We start from the raw sequence: 24,449 nt of genomic DNA, 5'->3' as shown, positions 1-24,449 counted from the left end.
ATGCTCATATAACTGCAGAACAGAGCTGTCCAACTCAGGCTGTGAAATGTTCACCCAAACTAATCTAGCTCGAGTAACAGATGAGTTAGTTCTCTTTGGTTTTTTTCAGATCTCTTTCCTACTTGAAACAACTGCCATCTTTGGTGACCAACAGATATATTGTTCAAAATCACCTACCACCACATTCCTATCCAAGTGCTAATCTGCCAGGGAAAAAGAATGTTAGTCAGATCTTACCTCTGTGAAAAAGGCCCTGATCCTAGGCAACATCAACTCTTAATGAGGTCATGGGTTGGTGGAGAAAAATCTAAAATTACCTTCCCAAGCCTCCAACTAGAAATTTAAATCCCTAATTGGATGAAGACCATCCAGGCAGAGACAGGTACTTCAGTGGGAAGAAAGGCTCTAAAAATCAGACCTTAGTTATGGCAGTGGGTTACTTTGGCATATTTAGACTTCTAAATTACCCAATCAAGGAAACATGAATACATTTTTGAAATTTTTTTCTGTAACTTTAAAATTACAAATTCAAAATGCGCAAGTCATTCACTCATCCATGCAGCACAAATATGCCATTCACCATTACTAGACAAATACATGCAGTAAGGTATATTTTAAAACTTTTGTGTGTTTGAAAGCAAGCACTTAAATAGAAGTGACCTAATTTTCACATAGAGTGGCTACTACACCTGCTTAGGACTCCCTTACAGTAAAGATTTTAGAACATGTATATAAAACCAGGACCTTAAATTGAAGCTGTGAGTGCTCAGTATCTCTGAAAATCAGGCCCCTTTTATTTTAAGTGTCAGCCAGCTGGGATTCAAATTTGAGAATTTGTGCAATGCTGGTAAGTTAATGTTCTTTTTCAAGTGACTGCATATGTCCATTCCCCTGTAAGTATGCATGTACTTCGTGAACAGATTTTGGAGATTTTTCTCTCAGGAGTACATGCTGGGACAGTGTGAGTGCCCTTCTGGTGCCTCATAACAGCGCATGTGGCTAGAAAGGGCCATGCTGCCCCCAATGTCCTTCAGTTCCCTCTTACCACCAGCAAAAGTTGTTGTAGCTGTGATCTTTGTACCTGTAAGTCTCCCTTCTTTTAGTGTATACCATACCTTCTACGATAGTATATCTGTACAGAGTTAGCTACAAGAATAAATTTAGAATATTATTTTCTAAAGTACAGTTCCTGGCTCCCAATTGGGTACACTCTTCTACATCTGCTAGGAGCATCTGCAGTAGGGTCACCATCTTCCCTTCCCCCACACCGTGACCAATGCCATGCAGGGGGAACCGCATGCTCAGGACACTCCTGGGAAGAACTGGGGGAAGAGTCCTCCTCAACAACCCGTAGCCTATTTGGCACCTGATGAGGTGGTAGTGACAGTCTATTTCTTCCCCTCCTCATTAGTTCAGAGCTCATCAAAACACATTAAGGAGGCTGGCTGCTGCTCTGGATATCCAACCAGAAGAGGTGTAGGAAAAGACTCTCAGACTCATGGACATTTTAGCCTTTGCAGAACCCTCTTGGGTAGCTCTCCCTATTAGGGTACCCTGGAACCTGAGAAGATTTTATGGCTGACCTCATCTTCCCTGCCTCCCTCTGCTAAAAGGGTGGAGAAAAGAGATGTCTCTTCACAGGGATTTGAGCACTTCTCTAGCCACCCTTCTCCATGCTCTTTGCTAGTCACTGCTGCTAATGAAAGAGAGAGACAGGAACACCAGCCTTCTGCTTCCAAAAGGAAAGAAGCTAAAAAGCTAAATCTAGTCAGCTGGTAACTTTATTCCACAGGTTTACAGTTTAGGATCAGGATTTGCAAACCAAGAGGCTGTGCTGGATTGATACAATTGCAGCCTGTGGGATAATATCCTGAAGTTCAAAGACAAGCTTCTGGACAAGGCAAAACACAAGTTCCCTGCTATGGTGTAAGAGGGAAAATTACTAGCCAGAACAGTATGGCAAGTAAGCCTGGATGCAATGGACTCTGTGGATTGAGCTATTGCTTCTGTCATTGAGATGCAGTGTTCATCTTGGCTGCAGTCAAGTCTTCCCCTGATGTGCAACAAACCATTCAAGACCTCCCATTTGAAACCACCTGGTTGTTTTCCAAGACAGCTTTATAGTTTTAAGGATTCATGGGTGACCCGTAAGTCTCTGGAAATATATACACTGTCGCCAAAAAGAAAACTACAACAATCCCAACAGTTTCAGCCCTTCTTGTCACATACCCAAAAAGAGGAGCAGAAGTTACAAGAGGCATCTTCCTTCTTCCCCCTCTTGTGCAGCTGCCAGTTCTCCTAGGCAAACCATGTCCTCAGTCATTTTGACCTGTTGGTTGAGAACAGTCTACCCCTTATTAATGAGTACCATCTTTCCCCACCCCCATTTTTCCAACTGCCTTTCCCACTTCTTAAGTGCTTGGACCTGTTCTGCTAAGAGGCAATCCTCCTCTTGATTTTCTGCCTCTCCAGTTCCATCAACCTGAAAGCCGCTTACATTCTGGGAATTCAAAACACTCTGGCAGACTGTTTGAGCACAGAGGTAAAGCATAACTGTTGATGCGGGGGAGTGGGAACATATATTTTGAACCAACTTCCCACTAAAAAAAGAAAAAGAGGAAAAAAGGTATAAACCGTGGCAGAAATATGGGGGCTGCCCACGCCATGTGTCACCTCTGCTTGAGTCATGTGCAGGTTACTGAGTGGTCTCTTGACCCAGATGTATCCAGGGCCATTTTCCAGCAGGGAGGAATTCCCCAAGTGGATCTATTTGTAACAAGAGCAAACAAAAAAAATGTCTTTTTTGTTCCTGAGGAGGTCGCAGCCCAAGTTCACTGATAGATGCTTTCCTCATATCCTAGTCAAAAGGCCTGCTCTGTGCCTTCCCTCCAGTTTTGCTCCTGTCCAAAGTCAAGCAAGGTTCTGCTCTCCTTATTCTAATAGCCCCAGCATGGCCCTATCAGCATTGGTTTTCGTCTCTACTACCTCTATTGCTCAGACGTCTGCTGTTGTTCCCAAGAGATGTGGATGTGATCTCTCAGGACCCCAGCCACCTCCTTTATCCCATCTTTCAGTCAGACCCTCCACCTGGCAGTGTGGATGCTTCATGGCTAATCTCAACATATTTGCTCTAAAGAATGCACAAAGCACTGCTAAATGGTAGAAAACCTTCAACAAAGTTTACTTAAACTTACTAAATGGAGGAGATTCTCTGTCTCGTACAAAAAAGTGCCCCTTCCAGCTCAGGCTCTGATGTGCCATATCTTGGACTACCTTTTGTTTCTAGAACAGCAAGGATTAGCTTTTAGTTCCATCAGAGTCCATCCGGCAGCTATCCACCCTCCTGTGGATAACCTATCAATTTTTTCAAAACCTATATCCATCAGATTTCTAACAGGGTTTTCTCCGATTATACTCACAGGTTCATAGCCTGGTTCCACAGAGGAGTTTAAGGTTAGGGTCTAGCAAAGCTGGTGGGTCCCTTTTGTGCCTTTAGTGACTTGTTCTGTTCCCCCTGTCTATGAAGGTGGTTTTCTTGGTTGCTATGACTTCAGCCAGAAGCTTTAGTATCAGAGCCTCTCTATACAATTTTCTTCATGGACAAGATTTTACCTTTGACCCTAAATTCCTATCTGAGATGGTTTCTGATTTTTCACATAAATTGCTTGCTTAATTTACCAACTCTTTCCAAAGCCACATTCAAGTAAAAGAGATGAAAAATTCCATACTCTAGCTGTTAGAAGAGCTTTGGCTTTTTACTTGGATCAGACTAAGCCATTCAGGTCTTCATCGCCATTTCAGACAGAGTAAGGGACCACCCTAAACCACCCAGAGGACCTCTTCCTGGATTTCCACCTGTATTTGTTTATGCTACTGATTGGCTCACTCAACCAGGTTGCAGGCAGCTTCTGCATCCTTCCTGTACCTATACTGAACAGTTGTAGGATGGCAATCTGGTCATCAGTCCATACATTTGCCTCCTCTTATGCCATCTCTTATCAATCTAGACACAATAAACGATTCTGATGCATCGTCCTACAATCCCTGTTCAAGTAGACTCCAAGCCAACATCCAGTTCAAACTGCTTGTGAGTCACCTACAGGGGAATGCATATGTAAAATAACTCCAAGAAAGAAAGAGTTATCTACCTTTCCTTATGTGTTCTTTGAGATGTGTTGCACATGTCCATTCCAGTCTTTCTGGTAGGAAAGAACGGAGGGGGGTAGCATAGCCCTTTATACCTGGATGCAGTGCTGTGAGGCATCAGAGGGCACTTACACATCCCCCATGGGTACTGCCAAGGGAAAAAATTTCTGACAACTGTACATGAGTACACCCACAGTGCAATGGACATGTGCAACATCTCTAAGAACAACAGTTAAGGAAACATAGGGAACTGTTTTTTTACAAAAGTTTAGCATGACTCCATCTCCCCCTCATTTTTGTGCATATTTAAATTGTGACCTTACTGTTGCTTTGATTTAGGGGTTTTTCCTTTGTTAAGGGGAGGGCGGGGGGAATCCATGAATGTCGTAGCATTCCTGTAGCTCCAAATCAGACTTAAAGGTCCATGCCGCATCAAAAATAATGGAATGAGGAGGGATAAATCCTCAAATAAGAGTATCCACATAGCAGTTTATACCAAAGTTACTAATAATTATTTCAGAGTGGGCATTTTGATAAGCTTCTAAGTGTAGACGAGCCCTAGTAGACCACTTGGATTCTCTTGCTTTCTTCCTTTTTCAGTTTACCCTAAACACAGAACCTTCTGTAAGATTTGGGTTTTTTGAGGAGGGAAGAGGAATAGTTGATGCTGTGAATGTCAGTCTGATTATGGTGAAACAGTTTTGTTAAAATTTCAGTTGCAGGAACAAATTCTGCCTTCAGTTACATATGTATACAAACCTCCTAAAGATAACTTAACTGGATTGTAATAGGATTATAATTTAATCTGCAGAATCTTTATTATGCCTAAAGAAGAGAGAACCCAGATTGATGGGCAGTGCCCAGATTGAGTTTGCAGGACTGATCATTAAAAAAAAAAAAAAAAAAAAAAAAAAAAGGCCATTTTATTAACTTCTAAACTGAGCAAATTTAGTCTAGAATTAGTAAAACACATGAAACCCATGATACCATTTTACAGTCACCTGAAAACTAAAACCATGTTTTAGGGTAGAAAACAGTCATTTTATCCCCAAACTCTCATCATATCTTAACAAGTTGACAGATTTTCCCCAACTTTACACAAAAAAATCATTTAGTCACAAAGGAAATTTTTTTATGAAAATCATGAAAATTTGAAAACAAGTTATACTGGAAGTCTAAATACAACTTTAACTGCAGTTTGCACTCCCAGAAAAAGTTAACACATACCATTCCTCTAACAAAAAAGTCATAATAGAAATATAGTAGCATAAACTCATGTAACTTTCTATACATAACTTGTGTATAAAACTTTCAAACAATATCCTCTTAGATCAGTTTACTCCTTGATAACCTGGGCTCTCTCCTCCACTCTGGAGAAGAATGGGATATCTACTAGCAGATAACAAGCCAATTCTTCCATTCTGTAAAAGAAAATATGCCTTCGGTTTGTAGAAAGAAATTACTGTGAGAAGGTGCACAACTGTTCTAATGGTTTTGAACTCTTGGTTGTTGAGTTCAATGTGTGGGTACTGGGTGGAGTTGGTGGCCTAGGATATACAGGAACTCAGACTGGATGATCTGATAGTCCCTTCTGTCCTTAAACTCTAGGATTAAACCAACAGGTCTTCACTCCATTACTAGAAGTGAAGAGGACCACTTTAAAATAAAATAAATAAATTTAGAAAACCAGGATTTTTTTAATGTCTTGATTTCATTATTCCCAATCTGTAACTGGTCGGATTATCAGAGGAGTTGTATGGACTCCGGGATAGAAAAAAGGCCGGAGTTTCTCTGTAAAAGTTTCAGTGAAAGTGTAGATGTGAGAATGGTCATTCAGATTGTAAAATGAAATCTCACCCAGTTCATAATCCAGGAAAATCCCAATCCGTTTAGGCTTCACTCTCAACAGTAGGGGTGTGGGACTGGAAGTAAGAGCTGTGTAAACATCTTTATTCCACAGCCTGAGTCTCCAATATCCATCCTCAGGTGATGGTGTAATTTTCCCTTTCCTAGTCACAGAGTCCCTACAAACTCCCAAAGTCCATTGAGTCTTGTCTCCCACCTCCACCTCCCAGTAATGTCTTCCTGAGACAAATCCCTCCGAGCCCAGAACAAATGGGTAATAAGTAAATCGCTCAGGATTGTCAGGCAGATCCTGCTTGGTCTCTCCGAACCTCACACTTTTGCGGTCTTCGGATAGTATAAGGTTAGGATGAGCTGTTTTGGGATCCAGAGTCACATCTGCTTTGAATTTCTTTATCATTTTCTTCAGGGCAAAGTGCTGCAGTGGAAAACTGCAACTGTCCTTCTTCAGCTCAATGGAGATGGCCTTGGGGATCTTGATGTTTTCACACCTGTTCAGGGTGCTCTTTATGCCCTTCAGTAGGTCAATGGCTGGCTGCTGGCACCTCTCCTCAATCTCTGTGATGAGTTTACTGAGGCTGGTGCTGTGGTCAGCAAGCTTGGCAGCATTCTCACTCAGCCTCTGCAGAACCTCCTTCTCCTCATCCTCCAGCCGCCGAAGCACGGCCTGCTGCTCCTCCTGCAGGAATTGGTGCAGCCTCTCAAACTCGGATGCAATTTTCTGCCGCCTGCTCTCAACTTTCTCTCTCAGTTCAGCTGGCTTCTTCTGCTCGCTGGAGAGGAATTTACGAGCATCTTCAACCTGCCTCTTCAGGGGACCCAGGTAGGCACGCAGCTTCTTTTTATGGGCCAGGGCGGCCCTGTCAAGGGGACCCACGGCATGGTCACGGTGGTGGCAGGAGATGCGGCAGGCTAGGCACACAGCCTCCTGGTCTTTCTCGCAGAAGAGACTGAGGACCTGTTGGTGCTTGTGGCACAGAACCCTGGTGGCATCAGGGCGGGGACGCCGGTGTCGCTGGCTGCGCTTGGCACGGAGCTGCCGGGCAATGTCGGCCACGTTGCCCAGCTGGCGGTTGGTACGGAAGCAGCGGAGGTGGAAGCGCCGGCGGCAGACAGGGCAGGGGAAGTGGCCTTCCAGCTCCTCCCAGCAGCGGGAAATGCAGCCCCGGCAGAAGTTGTGGCCACAGTCAATGGTGACGGGGTCACTCAGGTAGTCCAGGCAGATGGAGCAGCTGGCCTCCACCTGCAGGCTCTCCAGGGCCTGGGCCGTCGCCATGCTCGGCCCCGCCCAGCGCCCGCGTGCTCACCAACGGCCCCCAGAGCAACAGTTCCTGCGACAGGCCCTGCCACGTGACGCTGACAGCCTGGGGCCGAGTCGCGGAGTCTCCAGGCTTTATAGCTCGCGGCGCCGCTCACATCTGCCTGGGCCCAACACCTCTCCCTTCCCCTGGGGAGACGTCGTGGCCCGCTGTCAAAAAGGGAAGGACTTTCCACCCCTGCATCCACGTCGGCATCGGGCCCTGTACCCAATCAAAATGGAGAGAGGCCGGGGTTAAGGGCCTTTCTTCCCGCCCCTCGCTTTCCTTTCAGCCAATCAGACTAGAGATACGGTCTTCCCTCCTCCATGCCTCCCGAACGCAGCGGAAGTTGTCAAAGGCACAGGCGAGCATAGCTGAGCCTTCGCGGCACTCCGAATAACGTCCTCTCCGCTCGGGACTGGGACGGAGCCGCGCGCCTTTCCACGGGGAGCAGATTACAACGGTGACACTTCCGTGCGCCGGAGACTACAGCTCCCGGCATGCAACGGGCACAAGCCGCCGGGCCCGTGGCCGAGCATTGCCTGCCGGGAGTTGTGCTCGCCGTGCGGTGGGGAGCTGTGGCACGCTGGGAGCTGTAGTCTCAGCGAGGGCTGCCGGAGTAACGTTACGTTCTCTGCCCGCCGCCGGTCGCTGCTCGGCCGTCACTGAGCGGGTTGTGGCCGCGAATTGAGCGGGCGCAGTAACCTCGGCGGGGCGGGCGGCCTCGGGGGTGCTGGGCGCGGGGCTAGAAGGCGGGCGGAGGGGCAAAGCCGGGGCGGGGGGGGGTGACTGCACAGGAGAAGGGCGAGCACCGGGAGGAGGGGCGGGGGCAGGAGTCGGGACTGTGAACTAGGCACTGCGGATGGCAGGGGGGATAAGTTACCCCGGCTGGCGGGGCGAGCTAGCTGCAGTGGTTGCAAACATGAGGTGATGAGGACCAGGGGCTATTCTCCCCCTCGCAGGATGGTGGAGCTCAGCACCCCCGTGCCCAGGCAAGGCAGCTCTGCCCTGTCGGAGGTGATGTCGGAGCTGTTCAAGGAGACCAGTGAAATAGTTTACATACATTCTCCCTCCCCGGCCAAACATTATCACATATATACACGGTGTTGGTGTTTACAAGTATCCTTTATCAGTTTCTAAGACTGCATAAAACCTCACAGCAAGTCCCAAATGCAGGGGCTCTCAAACTTTTTTACTGGTGACCCCTTTCACATAAGAAGCCTAGGAGTGGGACCCCCCCCTTATAAATTAAAAACACTTTTTAATAGATTTAACACCATTATAAATGCTGGAGCAAAGTTGACAGCTTGCAACCTCCCCCCACCCAATAACCTCACAACCCCCTGAGGAGTCCCGACCCGCAATTTGAGAACCCCTGCCCAAATGCATTTGAGCTGGTGTTCTGATGGCTTGAATTGGAGTGCCTTTTTCTTGTGATGCACTGTGTGGTTTCGCTCCTTTAACTTGTTTACTTTTTAAAATGTATTTCTTACTCTTAGCACTTCATCATTTACATTTGTTACTATTGGATGGATATAATTGTGCATAGATTTAGTAAGAATCGTTGAAGTTACTGGGAGCTTCAGCAATCACATCTGGTATAACACTTCCTGTTTATATTACTATATTCGTTTTTAATTCTAAATGTTTGGGTTTTTTTCCCCATTATAAAAAGAGTTGTCCCCTCTTCTGGGGTGCCACCTGATGTACTGGGGTTCCACTGAGCCCACCCTTTCCACCAGCCTGGGCTCCCTCACCCTGTCCTGCTGCGCACACACACAGGTAGGGACACTCCCAGCTATAGCATCATGCTCAAATAAATTGGTTAGTCTCTAAGGTGCCACAAGTACTCCTTTTCTTTTTGCGAATACAGACTAACACGGCTGTTACTCTGAAACCTGTCATCATAGAGTCTGTGTGGGAAGACAGCTCAGGGATTGCCCAGCACTCAACACCCTCTGGAGTGTAAACCCCAAATTATATTGTCTTGCTCTGTATAGAGATCTATCCAGCATAAACTCATGAAATTCGCTCCTTCCCTCAATTTGGAGTAAGATATGCAAAGCTTCCCGCCCCCCCCCTCCAGTTATGAATTACACAAACTAGTTACAGAATAAACAAAAAAGTTTATTAACTACAAAAGGTGGATTTTAAGATATTATAAGGGATAGCAAACAGGATAAAGTTGATTACTGAGCCAATAAAACAAAACATGCAAACTAAGCTTATTACACTAAATTAAATGGTTAATAGTAGCAAGTTCTCACCCTACGTGTTGTTTTATACAGTTTGCAGAGTTTCTCAAAGGTAAACTGCATGGCTTGAATGCAGCTTAAATCTCCAGGTATTCCTTTCACAGGCTAGACCTTTTTCACTTGAGCTCAGCCCCTGCATCCTGCTTAGTTCCCTTGTTTTTTCAGGTGTTTTCAGCAGTCTTCTTTCTTGGGTAGGGAGGCAGTGGAGAAGAACCAAGATTAACTCAGTCTCCAGCCTTAAATAGGATTTGCATATGGTGGAAATCCTTTGTTTCCCAGTTTGACCCCCACCCCTCTTAATGGAAAAACACTAGAAGTCCAAGATTGTGTCCAGTACCAGACGACATGATCACCTGACCCTGCACTGTTAAAGCAGCATCCCTGAAATTTCTCAGGAAGGGAGATTAGCATCTTTAGAGTCCTATTGTCCTTCCTAATGGCCCATCCAGGCTGATTGCATACTGTCTGGTAGGCATTCCCCAAGTATAAACACGGTTGTAAATTGTTACATAGTCAATATTCCTAACTTCAGATACAGAAATGATACTTGCATACAAATGAGATAATCATACTCAGTAAATCATAACCTTTCCAGTGATACCTTACGTGACCCATATTGCATAAAACATATCTTAGTTATGCCATATTATAAGCATATGTCTGTGAAGAATATGGGGTATAGGGTCACACCATGCACAAGGACAGGTTTCAGAGTAGCAGCCATGTTAGTCTTTATTCACAAAAAGAAAAGGAGTACTAGTGGCACCTTAGAGACTAACAAATTTATTTGAGCATAAGCTTTCGTGAGCTATAGCTCATTTCATCGGATGCATGCACAAGTTTATTCTTTGGGATGGTGTGACTTTAAGGCTGACTGATTTCCTGGGTTAGTCTCAAAACTTTTTTTTTGATTCACCAGTGGATATTGTTTTTGTCAACTGTTATCTTGCCTCTGTCTAGCATCTTAGTGTTTTTTTCACATGTTGCAATTTGTGTGTAGAAAAATATTCACTAATGACCAGATTTTTAAAGGTTAAAAACATCTAGATGCTTTTGAAAATCCCTCTAGTTGCCTAAATACCTTTAAAGATTTGGCTCTGTCTTGTATAAAAATCCTTCTCAAAGGCAATTTTATACTGTAATTTTTATTAAATATAGATCTAAAACCCCAAGATAAATTGGCAACCATAAGAATGAAAAAGTCACGAGTTATACACATGAAAGTCATGAAATTAAAAAAATTAATACATTTTTGGTTTCTTTTAATTTGCCTTTTTGTTTCTGAGTCTTTAGGGTACATCAGCTTCATACTTCTGTTACCTCTCCCAAAGAATTTGTATACTTAGAACAGTTGTACTTTCCTACAATAGTTAATATCATTTTGGGTATCCAGTAACGTGATCCCCCCCCCCCCCCCAGTCAGTTGATCAGGGGAACTAGTTTTAAGTGCAATTTACTACCCCTATGAACCACATGATAGAATAATGATTGTAAAAGTATTTTTTTGTCTGGTGTTCTTCAGAGAAAGGGGAAACTCCACCTTTCCCCATCCACCAGTACAAACCCGGATGATTTTCTGAAACCATAAAACAAGATGTTTGGTCATCTTTAGTTTGGCCACCAAATCCTCTTTTCCCTTGCTAAAAATACAAATATGACCACAAATGAGGGACTAAAAAGAAAACTGTCTAAAATACTGTAGTGGAGAAATACTAATTATACTGAATCACTGCTTTATAAACCCCACAGCTGCTGGCTTTGATGCTGAATCAGCTGGTCCATTTCTTCTTCTTTCTGATGCATTTTACATTTAAATAGAACTTTTCATTCTAGAATGCTCTGCTCATTTCAACTATACACTGCTCATTTCATCTGCAGTTGAAGTGCAGGCAGTTTTGGAACCAGACATGCCAGCTGTTTAACAGTGCACAATTGAAAACACAGGAAGTATTTGGTTAGGCAGAATGTCATTAGAGTTTATTCATAACAGCCAGGTGAACACCTGTGCTTTTGTGAAACATGCACTCGGATAATTAATGACTGCAATGGTCATGCTCTGGTTTTAATATTTTAGCCAAGACAGAAAAAAATCCAACAAGTATGGGGGCATAGTTTCCATGCTTACACATGGGCAAGGGTGTCATTTAATGAATTACAAATATCACTTTCTGTTGTACTCTACTTGTTACTTAGAAAGCTCCTAACTATTTAGCCCAACTCAACTTGGCAAGATCCTGCCAGCACTTACACACAAGTAACTTTATGCACATGAGTAGCTCCAGAACTCGCTGGCACTAGTTTTGTGTATATAGCTACTCACATGCGTAAATGTTTGCAGTTCTGTGGCCTTAGATTGTGTGATCTGTAGGATCACAGCCAGCGCAGTATGAGCATAAACATTAAGAATTAATCATTAACACTGAAGTGGTGGCTATGAAGTAAATTACATAGTTTGTATTTTGGTTTTCAGTCAATATAGGCTTTGTGTCTTTAACGATTTTTACAGTTTTTTGAGATGTCTATATTTCTCCAAAAAATAATGCTATAAAAACCATGCTAAAAGTACATACAAACGCTAGTTGCACCAAAATGCACATATTCTATTAATATTGTTGTTTGTTATTTTATTATAGTTTGTTTGAGGTACTGCTCAGATACGTTAAGCACTTTCTAAACATTCAACAAGGGATATTCACTGCCCAAAAGAGCTGTCATGTATGCATGCTAGGTAAAGCAAAACAAATTTTCCCCCAGTAGACATTGGTGTACAGTTATGTCTTTCTGAATAGCGCATACATTTTTCTACCTAAATACAGTTAATATGTCTTGAACTATCTCTTGCAATAAATGATCTCTTTCACCAAATCTCTACTGTTTCAAGACTAAGTAATCTGCTTAGGACTAATCCAATTTAATGAACAGTAATCAAGGAATAAAGTCATTCAGCTGACACGTCTATCAACAGCCTAACCCTGAGAGTTAGGCAAAAAAGCACCATCACTGCTGGACTTGGCATTGCTCCTGAATAAAAAGGTATGTTACAATGAATTGTGCTATGGTTGACAAATATATTAGTTGATTGCTGTTACTAGAAAGAAATAAGATAAATATTAGCAGCATCAGTAACAGCAGATCAGTATACAAAGTACTGGTCTGTATTAGTTTGTGTTTCACTTGTGCATTTGAGTTTTGCTTATTAAAACCTAGCATTTGTGGGTCAAATTCTGCTGTAGGTTATATTGGGGTAAATGTACTGCAACCCAGAGCAGAATTTAGATTTAGGACAATTGTATATTGTGTGTGTATGTAAAAGAGAAGTATTACCAGACTTTATTCTTCTGTAATTTCCTTTTTCTATACTGGAAAGGGAGGATGTGAATTGTTTATCATTTTTGAACATACTGCTCTGCTTTTTCTGTTACCACAGCCCCCTGCTATTTCCTGCTGACCTGGTTTTATATCATTTTGTATTTTACTCTAAATAGCTAATGTAATTTAAAGAGTTGATGAAACTGAGTTGGAGATAAAATTTGTTAAATAAATGGTCCCACGTAATCTCAGATTCCTTCTCTATTCTGGGATATTTATTTAGGTTTCAAAAACCCACATTTTGACTGTGGCAGCTTGAGAACTAAATACTTCTTAGTTAAGGTTTTTTAAAAATCAAGTTAGGTTAGTTCCTTATGTAACTGAGTTCTGACTTTTCAGCAGCTTCCATTTGTATGTGTGCAACCCTGCAGGTATACACACACATACACACAATGGCTCTAATCCTGTTAACACCCAGGCAGATGACTAATTTGGTTCAGTTTAGTCGGATTACTCATGTGGGTTTGTTGTGGCAGGATTGGGGCCCAAATGTCTCCTATGCTTGTAGGTGATATCAGATTCTCACATGCAAAAGCCAATTTGTCTAAATGGGTGGGCTTGCATATGTATATTCTACACTCTGAGTGAAAGTGCACCTTAAACAAAACAAAACCACAAAAAACCCAAACTGTATGTAAGTCAAGGCGATTTGAGGCTCAATTGAATATTGGGCCCGTTAGTCCCAATTCTGCTGTCACTAAAGTTGATGGCAAAATTCCTGTTGACTTCAATGGAAGCAGCACTGGACCCTTAATTCTCGTGCATGAGTCACAGTGGCTACTGCTAATTTTTTTTTCCATTTTAAACTCAATTGAGCACCATATTGTTATTTACTTGTAGTATTCGTCCTTTCCAGGAATGAGTTAATGCTGATTTTGGCTTTTGCTCTCAATCTGGAAATAGGACCACTTCTTTTACTGCTGGAGTTGCTGCTTGCCCTAAAATAGGGCAATGACATTTCATTTTATTTGCAGGAAAATTTCAGTTTTCAAGGTCCAGTGCCGTTTATGGGACAGTTAAAGACTCACATTTATTTTAGATTTAGAGATGTGGAATCATGTCTGCATCTCAATGCAAATCACATTGTCAGGTTTCAGAGTAACAGCCGTGTTAGTCTGTCTTTGCAAAAAGAAAAGGAGTACTTGTGGCACCTTACAGACTAACCAATTTATTTGAGCACGAGCTTTCGTGAGCTACAGCTCACTTCATCGGATGCATACCGTGGAAACTGCAGAAGACATTATATACACATAGAGACCATGAAACAATACCCCCTCCCACCCCACTGTTCTGCTGGTAATAGCTTATCTAAAGTGATCATCAACTTGATGATCACTTTGGTGCTGGAAATGGCCCAACTTGATGATCACTTTAGATAAGCTATTACCAGCAGGACAGTGGGGTGGGAGGGGGTATTGTTTCATGGTCTGTGTGTGTATATAATGTCTTCTGCAGTTTCCACGGTATGCATCCGATGAAGTGAGCTGTAGCTCACGAAAGCTCGTGCTCAAATAAATTGGTTAGTCTCTAAAATCACATTGTGTTATCATTATCAAGTGACATGATGTAGTGTAATGCTTTGACTATATTGTCCTATAGGTTAAATACAAGAAGCTCATAATAAGTTGATGAAGTTGATGCATCCGATGAAGTGAGCTGTAGCTCACGAAAGCTTATGCTCAAATAAATTGGTTAGTCTCTAAGGTGCCACAAGTACTCCTTTTCTTTTTGCAAATACAGACTAACACGGCTGTTACTCTGAAACCTGTCATAATAAGTTGTTTCTGTGTATCAACATTACTAGAATTATTTTAATACTTTCAGAATGCAAAGAAAAATTTTGGGGAAAAATCTGCTGAAAATGTAATGTCAAGTGAACAACTGATTTTTATTTAACTGTATGTCAGAAATTGAGTAGGAAAAGTTTTACATTGATCCCTTATGAAATTTAGAAAAGAAATTAGATAAATTCTTAAATTTTCTTTGGGTGCAGGACCCTTTACCCAAAGAATTAAAAACAAAAATTGTACAAACTTTATTTAAAATGAGACATTAATGTTATTGAAGAGCATAATTATTTTTTTACAAAATGTACAGCCACATAGGTATTTTATAAACATAAATAACCATCAAAGATTATGACCTATGTTTTTACGGTATGCAACATGACTTAAAAACAGAGCTAAGACATTCAGGATTCTTTTCTAAAGTCTAGATTGAACATTTTTACTTCCTAAGAGAGGTTAGCGGTTAACACTTTTCTATCCATAAATGAATATGCACTTACAACTGTCTGATAGATACATTATGCTTTTCTTAAGATTATAGTAAAGTTAATTGCATAATTATGGCTACATATAAACATCCAATACTACCATAAACATTAAAACCTACATATTTGTCCATAAAGTGTAACTATTAAATATTTATCTTTTACCATTCTTTTTCATGTTCTTTACTAGGTATTATATCTAAATAGAAGTACACAGACATATGTGAATGATGAATAATAACTATTAAAATAATAGCTCTTTCAGCGGTATAATGTTGGTCTAATTTTTAAAAATGTTCAAAGCTACAATGCTTTGCTGTTTCCCACATGACTATTTGTTGGTATGTAGAAAAGAATGACTATCTTTTTATGGCACTGGTGATTTTCCAAAGTTCCTGAAGGGGTCATTTGTGATTCCATTGTTTTTCCCAACTTAGAGAAATCTGAAACTCCTGTGAAGTTGTTCCAGTAGGAGTCTGATAAGGTTCTGAATGTGGTGACGGCTTATACATGGACACCTGCGCTGATTAGAATGTTGCACTATCACATCGCATTTTCTTGACTGGTTTCCTCTTTCATTCTTCTTTCTGTTAGAAAGAATGGTTTGGGAAGGCAAAAATCACATTTGATTTAAAATCATTGCACTGTCCATTCCATTCATCTTTAAAGAGGGTCATGGATGTTCAGTAGCTCGCTACATTTTGACACGGAAAAAGTGTATTGACTTTACAAGGCCACCATAGTTTTTGTTTTTATTTGTAATAGTTAGTTACCAGAATTTCATCTCATTATTTGATTGCATGAATTAGGCACCTCACTTCTGATGTGTTGTTGCAAGGAGCTGTGAAGTGTGTGGGTTTAAAAAAATCAAATGCATTCTTGACCTCTGGCCCAGGAAGGAATGGCTTTCTTTTTATTTAAGTTTCTCTTTCACTATGGTGCCACATTCCCAATAGTGTTTTCCTTTTAATTAGAGGACCTGATTACTACAGAAAATCAAGGTTAATCAAACAATGGTTTTCTTCGGTGGTTTGTTTTTTATTTGTACTGGTTGAACAGGGTGTTTGTAGTGGAAGCCAATATCCTTAAATGCAGTGGTCATAGTTTGCTTATTCTGCTTCATTTGAATCAGGTAAACAGTAGATATCACCCAGGGGGCCTCATTTTGTTTAAATCTGTTAAATAAGTAAATCATTCAACAGCCATTGCTGTTTGTGTAGGCTTGAAGGAGCCTGTGAGTCTCATAATTATGTTTCAAGAGGTCTGCTAGGAAGGCTAATAGATCCAAACTACTGAATTCTCAGATACATTACAACTGTCTCCTGTGACAGTTCAATTTCCAGAAAGAAAATGGTAAGCTTTGTAATAACAGCTCATTAGATAGAAGGAAATATGGTCTTGTGCTTAAGGCCCTGGAGTGGGACTTGGAAGATCTGGGTTGAATTCTGCCCCAGATTTTTGTGCCCCAATGAGGCACTTAGAGCCAGATCTACAGAGAGATTCAGGTACCTAACTTACACTTTTAGGCACCACTGTGAGCCACAAAATCCCCACTTGGCCGCCACCTAACTCTGTAGGAGCCTAAACTCATACAGGCCTAACTTTTGCTGTAAAAAAAATCTCCTGGGTGCCTAAGTTTCTGCCTCTGGGCATGCACGCTGCTGCCTCAGGCATCCTGGTGCCTGTCTATCTCCCATCTAAGCCCCAATGCAATTCTCAAATTAGGGAAGATATGTGCCTATCCTTCTAGCTCACCTGCAGGGCCTGATATGGTGGTTTACTTAGAGCACACCTAAGTGCTGGTCTACACTGGAAACTTACATTGGCATAGCTACGTGTCTCAGGGGTATAAAAAATCCACACCTCTGAGAGATGTAGCTATGCTGACCTAACCCCTGGTATAGACCGTGCTAGGTCAACAGAAGAATTCTTTTGTCAACCTCATTTCTGCCTCTTGGGGAGGTGAATCAGCTATAGCAATTGAAGAACCCCTTCTGTCATAGTAATGAGTATCTACATTGAAGTGCTCCAATGGTGTAACTGCAGCATTTTAAGTGTAGATGACAGCTATGGCCCTACCAAATTCACAGCTATGAAAAACATGTCACGAACCGTGAAATCTGGTCTTCTGTGTACTTCTACCCTGTACTATACAGATTTCACAGGGGAGACCAGCATTTCTCAATTTGTGGGTCCTGACCCAAAAGGGAGTTGTAGCTGGGTTACAAGGTTATTTTAGGGGGTCACGGTATTACCACTCACTTCTGCCCTGCCTTCAGAGTTGGGTGGTTGGAGAGTGGCAGCTTTTGGCTGGGTGCCCAGCTCTGAAGGCAGCGCCCTGCCAACAGCAGCACAGAAGTAAGGGTGGCAATACCATACCATGCCACCCTTACTTCTGCATTGCTGTCTTCAGAGCTGGGCAGCTGGAGAGTGATGGCTGCTGACTGAGGGCCCAGTTCTGCAGGCAACAGCGCAGAAGTAAGGGTGGCAATACCATACCATGCCATCCTTACCTCTGCGCTGCTGCTGGCGACGGCTTTGCCTTCAGAGCTGGGCTCCCAACCAGCAGCCGCCACTGTCCAGCTACCCAGCTCTGAAGGCAGTGCTGCCGCCAGTAGCGGCACAGAAGTAAGGATAGCAGTACCGCAACCCCCCTACAATAACCTTGTGACCCCCAACAACTCCTTTTTGGGTTCAGGCCCTATAATTACAACACACTGAAATTTCAGATTTCAATAACTGAAATCATGAAATTTATGATTTTTAAAATCCTATGACTGTGAAATTGACCAAAATGGGCCATGAATTTGGTAGGGCCCTAATGATAGCCTAACTCTGTGTAAAAGGGTGCGGGGAGGAGGCAACAGCAGTGGCTTTCCTTAAAACTGTTAGTCCAGTGGTTAGGGCTCTCACCTGGGCTGTAGGGGACCATGGTTCAATTCCCCCTTCTGCCTGATAAGGAAAAGGGATTTGAACAAGGATCTCTCAGGAGAGTGCCCTAACCACTAAACTATGGGATATTCTGATGTGGGTCTCTCTTCTTAAAGCCTGGCCATTGAAATTAAATATTAACTGGGCGAGAGAGTGAAAGTATTCTGCAGACCAGTGGTTATAGTATTCACCTCCTCATCAGGCACAGGTGAGAATTGAAAATGGGGTCTTCCACATCCTGGTTGAGTCACTGGCTTGTGTAGAGGCAGTCAGGTGCCTAAGCTAGGTGTTGCAAAAACTGGCTGTTTCAAGGCCTAACTTGCCTGATTCCAGGAAGGAGGTTTCCAGCTGTGAATCACTAGCTGGATTCCTCCCTGCAGCGGGACTTGGGTGCTGAACACTATCAGGGCAGGGCTTAGGATACACCCCTCTTGTCAGCACCTCCCATTGGCTATCTTTGGCGACCCCTGCCCAGCATGCTGGCTTTTATGGATCCCTTTCTAAAGCAACTATCTCTCCCCCTTCCTTGTATAGGGACCTTAGGTGCCTCACTGCAACTTGTTGCATCCGATGAAGTGAGCTGTAGCTCACGAAAGCTTATGCTCAAATAAATTGGTTAGTCTGTAAGGTGCCACTAGTACTCCTTTTCTTTTTGTATATCCCAGTGATTTTCAAGACACCTAAAAGTTAGGTTTTGCAACACGCCACACTGTATCACTTAAGTCTCTCTGTGGATCCAGGCCTCAATTCTCTGTCTGTAAAATGAGAATAATAATACTTTCTTTGTCTCTCTTGTCTGTTTAGACTGTAAACTCTTTGGGATTGGAACTGTCTCTTACTATAGATGTGTCCTGCTACAATGTGGTCCTGATTGTGGTTGGGGTCTCTAGATGCCACTGTAACTAAATAAAGATGCTAAATCACAATTTTAGTAAATACACAAAAATATATGTCCAGTTTAAAACTGGAAAGGAAATGGCCCACTTAGGATATAAGGCGTGCTTTTTTTCAGAAGCACTGAGCACCCACAGCTCCTGCTGACATCAGTAAGAGCTGAAGATGCTAAACCCTTCCTCCCCCCCAAAATCAAGCCCTGTAGACTTCTAAACAGCTTGACAGAACAGTATTACAACAGTCTTTAGCTAAATGTCGATACAATTGGTTATGAATTAATGAGTACCCTTTTTTGCTATGTCACTGACTTTTTTCTTACTAGAAATCAGCTCCCTGAATGAAAGCAGATAACGTTGAAAATACCTTTTAGTCTGGCAAATTGATATACTGTACGGGGAAGAAGGGGGAAAAAAAACAGAGTAAGTGCATATTTATCACCCAGACAGTGCAATTTGAAGCCAAATACACTATTTCAGGGGCACATTAGAGAAAATGTAGATAGTCTGTGCACAAAGAAAAGGAGGACTTGTGGCACCTTAGAGACTAACCAATTTATTAGAGCATAAGCTTTCGTGAGCTACAGCTCACTTCCTCAGATGTGCATCTGAGGAAGTGAGCTGTAGCTCACGAAAGCTTATGCTCTAATAAATTGGTTAGTCTCTAAGGTGCCACAAGTCCTCCTTTTCTTTTTGCGAATACAGACTAACACAGCTGTTACTCTGAAGTCTGTGCACAGACTATCTCTAGTCTATAGATGCAGGATTGGGGGGAAGGAGTGTTGAGTCCACTCTCTTAATGAGAACTGAAGCAAGTCATTCAGGAGCGACTCAATAAGCCCCCTGCTCCTAAACTAAATTCCACTATCCCTCTCTATCATTCAGCTCACTTAGCTCCTGCCTGCCTGCTGAGTGAGCTGATCTGATTGCTTAGCTGGTTATGTTTATGCTGATACTGATGAGGGATCTTGTCTTGACTGTCTCTTGTTGAAATGAGCAGGCAGGTGGGCCTCTGTGCTCAATATTGAAGCACCAGTTAGGCAGATCTATCTTTAAACATCTTTACACACTTCAATATGAGCATGCTTTTAAACCTGCACCCTGAAAATATTCTAGTTACTGCCTCAATGCAATGTTGGAGTAAATCTGGGGTTATGCTGAAGATATCTTAATCATTCCTTAGGTGTTCAGTTTTCCAGCTTCCTGTGCTTTTTGTAGGTATGTCATATACACATACCATTGTGTTTATAGATCAGTGCAGCCAGTTAACAAATTGAAAGCTCTTGGATCCTCCTAGTATAGATTTTGTCATTATTTATTAATTATGCTGACATGCCTGGGACTAGCACATTATCTGGACTATAACAAAGAGTTTAAAAGATGCAAAACTATTGACGGCATGTTTTATTAATTCTTAAATTGCATGCTTCCCTGAAAGGGAGTCTTGGTATCCTTTTAATGCCTACCTACTATATTTACATATGCTACCTGTAATGCTTCTGGAGTCACTGGAATGTATTTGAATATGCACATATTTGAATGCGTATTCTGTAATCCGCTATAGAGCATTAATGTTTTGCACCTGCATAGCCTTTCATCCAAGGATCTCAAAGCCCCTTGCTGACATTAATTAAGCTTCAGAATCCCCTTTGAAGTAGGTAAGTGGTATCTCCATTTTACTGATGGGGAACATAGGGCAAAGAGTAAGAGAGATCAAGTGACTTGCCCCACCTCACACAGCAAATCAGTTACAGGTATTAACTGAGTACTCTTCCTGCCTAGCCTAAAGTTCTCATCACTGGCCAGCGCTTCCTTTTTAAACATTTGGGGTTAGTTTTTCATGCAAAGAGAAATGTATTCAGAACTACAATAGTACAGTGGGAAGTGTTTCTAACCCAGCAACTGTTGCAGATATAACAGATTCAAGAATTTTCAGTCTGTATAAGGAGAGGAGGGAGTTTGAATTTGCCTAGGGGGAGAAGTATAAGGGAACGCTAATATGGGACAGCCCAAAGGAGCTGATTTCTTGTGCAGAATCTGCCATACTGAAAACACTGTAATCAAGTCCAATAACCCTAGCACATCTGGGATCCTGCCATGGAGTTTAAATAAAGCATATTTTTTTTCCCTCCTGCTTTTTCAAAGCCCTGTTTTCAGAACAAAGAAATCGCAAGGACTCGAGACCAAATGAAATCATGTTTGTGGTTTGGTTAGTAAAATGCAGCGCAAATGGTTTTGAAATGTAAGCAGAATTTGGAAATGTGCTTATTCTGGACAGTCTGTTCAGCAGTGTTTCCAAAGAAATGTATAGGGAAGTTTTGATAATTACATCCTCCTTGGCGCCTGGATTTATTACCGAACTCTCCTAACTTTAGCAAAGCAAGGTTGGATTTCAGATACCTCAGGGGAAGGGCACTCTGGAGTGGAGAGGCATACATCTCCTGTGGGAGCAGTTGTGTCTGTGCAGCTTTCTGCGCAGGGCCAGGTTAGCTGAAAGGCAGAAGCGGGAATTGAAACCACACAGTTTAAATCGAAAACTTCAACAATCAGACAATTACACTTGTCTATAATACTGAGCACACAGCATGCAAAAGAACCTGCTATCCAGGCGTCACCTCGGGCATTGATGTCCTACACCGACCTATTTGTTTTTGCATTCCCCTCCTCCCGGATTTCTAAGCATTTCTGGCAAATGCTATTGGATATTAAGCAACAAAGCGAACGGAAAGAAAGACAAACAGCTTTGCACTGAATCATGCTGCTTCTTCCATACGATTCATGCTAGTTGTCCTCACAGCCTCCCCCCTCCCTTTTTTTTTTTTGTTGGTTAAAAAATATCCTTAAAATTCTAGATTTCTTCCCATTTCAGAAATAGCGTGTTCCCCCACGTGCCATAAACTTGTTGACAAAGCATATTCAAAAATAGCAGTCACCGTTCCGGGAGCAGAAGGTATAGCACCCCAAACATTTTGAGCAGTTTTGTAAAATAAATGCCTTTCTGAATCGGGGCCACAGTGCCCTCTACCTTACAGGATGAATCCTTTCCTTATATACTTTGTATACCAAGCCCCTTGTCTACATGCTCTGATTTCAAGTTAGGGCGCAATCTGGCTCTACAGCGGGCGACTAGCAGTCAGTTTGCGTTGATTTCTGCACCGACGAAGACAGCCATAGGGTCACATTTGAGATGTGCTCCCTCCCCAGTTGATAAAACTTCCCCTGAACCAAAAAGAAGAGTCAGAAATGCAATCAGCAGTGGGGCGCGTTGTTACCTTCTCTGCTCCTGCTGACCCCTTTAGCCTTAATCAGGAAATAGAGTGAAATGAGTTTATGTTGGTGTGGTTATCACAATTGCCTAACTTAAAGACTATAACTATACTGCTTGGAATTTTGCTTCCATATTTTGTTCATTCAAAAACCTCGGTTACGTTTTCTTTAATAGGTGTGTGGAAGTTTTGAATGGCTGGTTGTTTGAGAGCCGTCTAACAATAATTGTACAGCAAACCGCTTCTTTTTTACTACCGCTTTTTATGAAAAATATGATCAAAGCAGTACTTTAAAGTCGTCATAGGAAACATTAAAATTGCGATCAACGTAGATCCCAGATCTGAACGATAGGTTACCGTCAATGGTAAGGCGTAAACAAAATTGCCTCGCAGCGAGTGTAGAACTCTTTCCCTCCCCCCCCCCCCCCCCGCATCCAATATTCGCAAAGATGCTACTCCAGACCTTTTAAACACACGTATTGCTCCGTAAAGTGATTATAGCTGTTGACGTGTCTTAACAGCTTCATTTTGTTTCATCGTGATTTTTATCAGGGCGTAAACTCAGCCTAGTCCAGTCAATCATCAAAGCTAAGTGCTGTGGATGCTACAAACCAAGGTACGTTTGATGTAGCTGATGTAACATTCGTCTGATCGTGTTTTCTCAGGAGCAGGCATGGAAATGCAACATCTTTAGATCTGGTTTAAATCTTAATTTCTTTAGACCTTTTAGTAGTTACACTATATACATGTATATCTTTATTACTATTAATATGTCTCTAGACCCAGGACTTTAAAAATTCTGCAAAACAAATAGCAATGGAAGTACAATAACTAAGAATAAGTGTTTGGAACAAAGTCAAAGCAATAAACTTAAACTGTATAGTCGGTACTCCTATGAAATATACATATTAACATATAATGTGAGGACACAGTTCCTACCTGGCCTCTGTCCATTGATAAGGAGTAGACTCATCATGAGAAAAAATAAGATGTAAAGGAGCTGTTGGAATCTCATTTTGCAGTCACACAAAATAGGTGAAATATTTATAATACTTGCAGCAAATAAAAAAATCCTTAAAATGCCTCTGCAGTATCTGTGTCTCTGCTCACATCCTAATGACAAGCTCCAGAATGAACTGCCAGTTGCATTTTCCAACAAGGTTAATGATCACATAAGACAAGGTTATTGGGTGGTTCTGCACTGTGGTCAGTGCCTCCCTCTTTTCTCTCTCCCTTTCCCTTCTCTTTTTTGTCACTCCCCCTTATTTTCCATAAGCAAACAATGAAGGGATGAAAAGTCCATGTAAACAGTAGCTTCTGTCAATATATATGGTGCAGGGAGCCCTGAACAATGGAGCAGCTTCACGTTAAATTCAACCCAGTCAGGGAGAAATATGTAAAACAAGGCACGATGTTCCCTCCCTCCATTTGCAACTGTTTAAACTCTGCATTGCCCATGCTTTCTGCATGTTGGTCCCACATGCAGAAAGCAATGGAAATGACAGGAAGCCCCCCCCCCCCTTTTGTCCCTTCTGAAAGAATGCTGAAGTACAAACTTAAGCTCCCCCAAAGCATTGTAGTCCTTGTTGCTGCCCAAATGTTTTATCTCTTCTAAACTAGCTGCAAAGTAGTGTCTATTCAAAGCGAAACTGTAAACTGTTAAACCTAATGTGTGGCTTTTGTATCATCAAGTGTTCCTACAAGCTCAGAATATCCTGGAATGAATATATAAGACTTTTGACACTTCTTTTGGTAATATGAATCGGTAGAGCTATGACTTTGTTAAATTATATTAACTGGTCTGCAACAATTTGAATATGGGGAGGAGATTAAAAAGGATTTAGTATTTATAAAACCCACCTAGATATTCATTATGTTCTTTACTCAAATAAGGTGATAAACTGCCTTTAACAAAACTGTGCTGAAACAGTGTGATATACAATAAAAACACAGCTATGTAGAGCTCTAGAGAGAAAAGAGAGAGTCCTAAGGACTACCCTGCAAAACCCTTATTGAGGCACATAGTATCTTTGCAAAAAGAAAAGGAGTACTAGTGGCACCTTAGAGACTAACCAATTTATTTGAGCATGAGCTTTCATGAGCTACAGCTCACTTCATTGGATGCAGTGAGCTGTAGCTCACGAAAGCTTATGCTCAAA

The 24,449-nt window shown here is 42.0% G+C and overlaps 1 protein-coding gene and 1 pseudogene across 2 annotated transcripts; both read right to left on the bottom strand.

Moving 5' to 3' along the window:
* Nucleotides 1–5,327: 5,327 nt before the first annotated feature.
* On the bottom strand, nt 5,328–7,737 carry LOC311520239 (E3 ubiquitin-protein ligase TRIM39 pseudogene; annotated as a pseudogene). Its single transcript has one exon. The product of its transcript is annotated as an E3 ubiquitin-protein ligase TRIM39 pseudogene (transcript).
* Nucleotides 7,738–21,424: 13,687 nt separating this feature from the next.
* Nucleotides 21,425–23,610, bottom strand: APELA (apelin receptor early endogenous ligand). The gene is made up of 2 exons (XM_084626018.1): nt 23,230–23,610; nt 21,425–21,514 (listed from the first exon to the last, which is right to left on the bottom strand). Exons 1-2 carry the CDS (start codon nt 23,303–23,305, stop codon nt 21,426–21,428), a joined length of 165 nt encoding a protein of 54 aa, XP_084482144.1. The 5' UTR covers nt 23,306–23,610; the 3' UTR covers nt 21,425.
* Nucleotides 23,611–24,449: the final 839 nt, after the last annotated feature.

The sequence above is a fragment of the Lepidochelys olivacea genome (genome assembly GCF_965140295.1).
Source record: "Lepidochelys olivacea isolate rLepOli2 genome assembly, chromosome: 4".
Classification (NCBI taxonomy): Eukaryota; Metazoa; Chordata; order Testudines; family Cheloniidae; genus Lepidochelys; species Lepidochelys olivacea.
The sequence above is the reverse complement of the archived record's forward strand: the minus strand, read 5'-3'. Positions and strand labels throughout refer to the sequence as shown.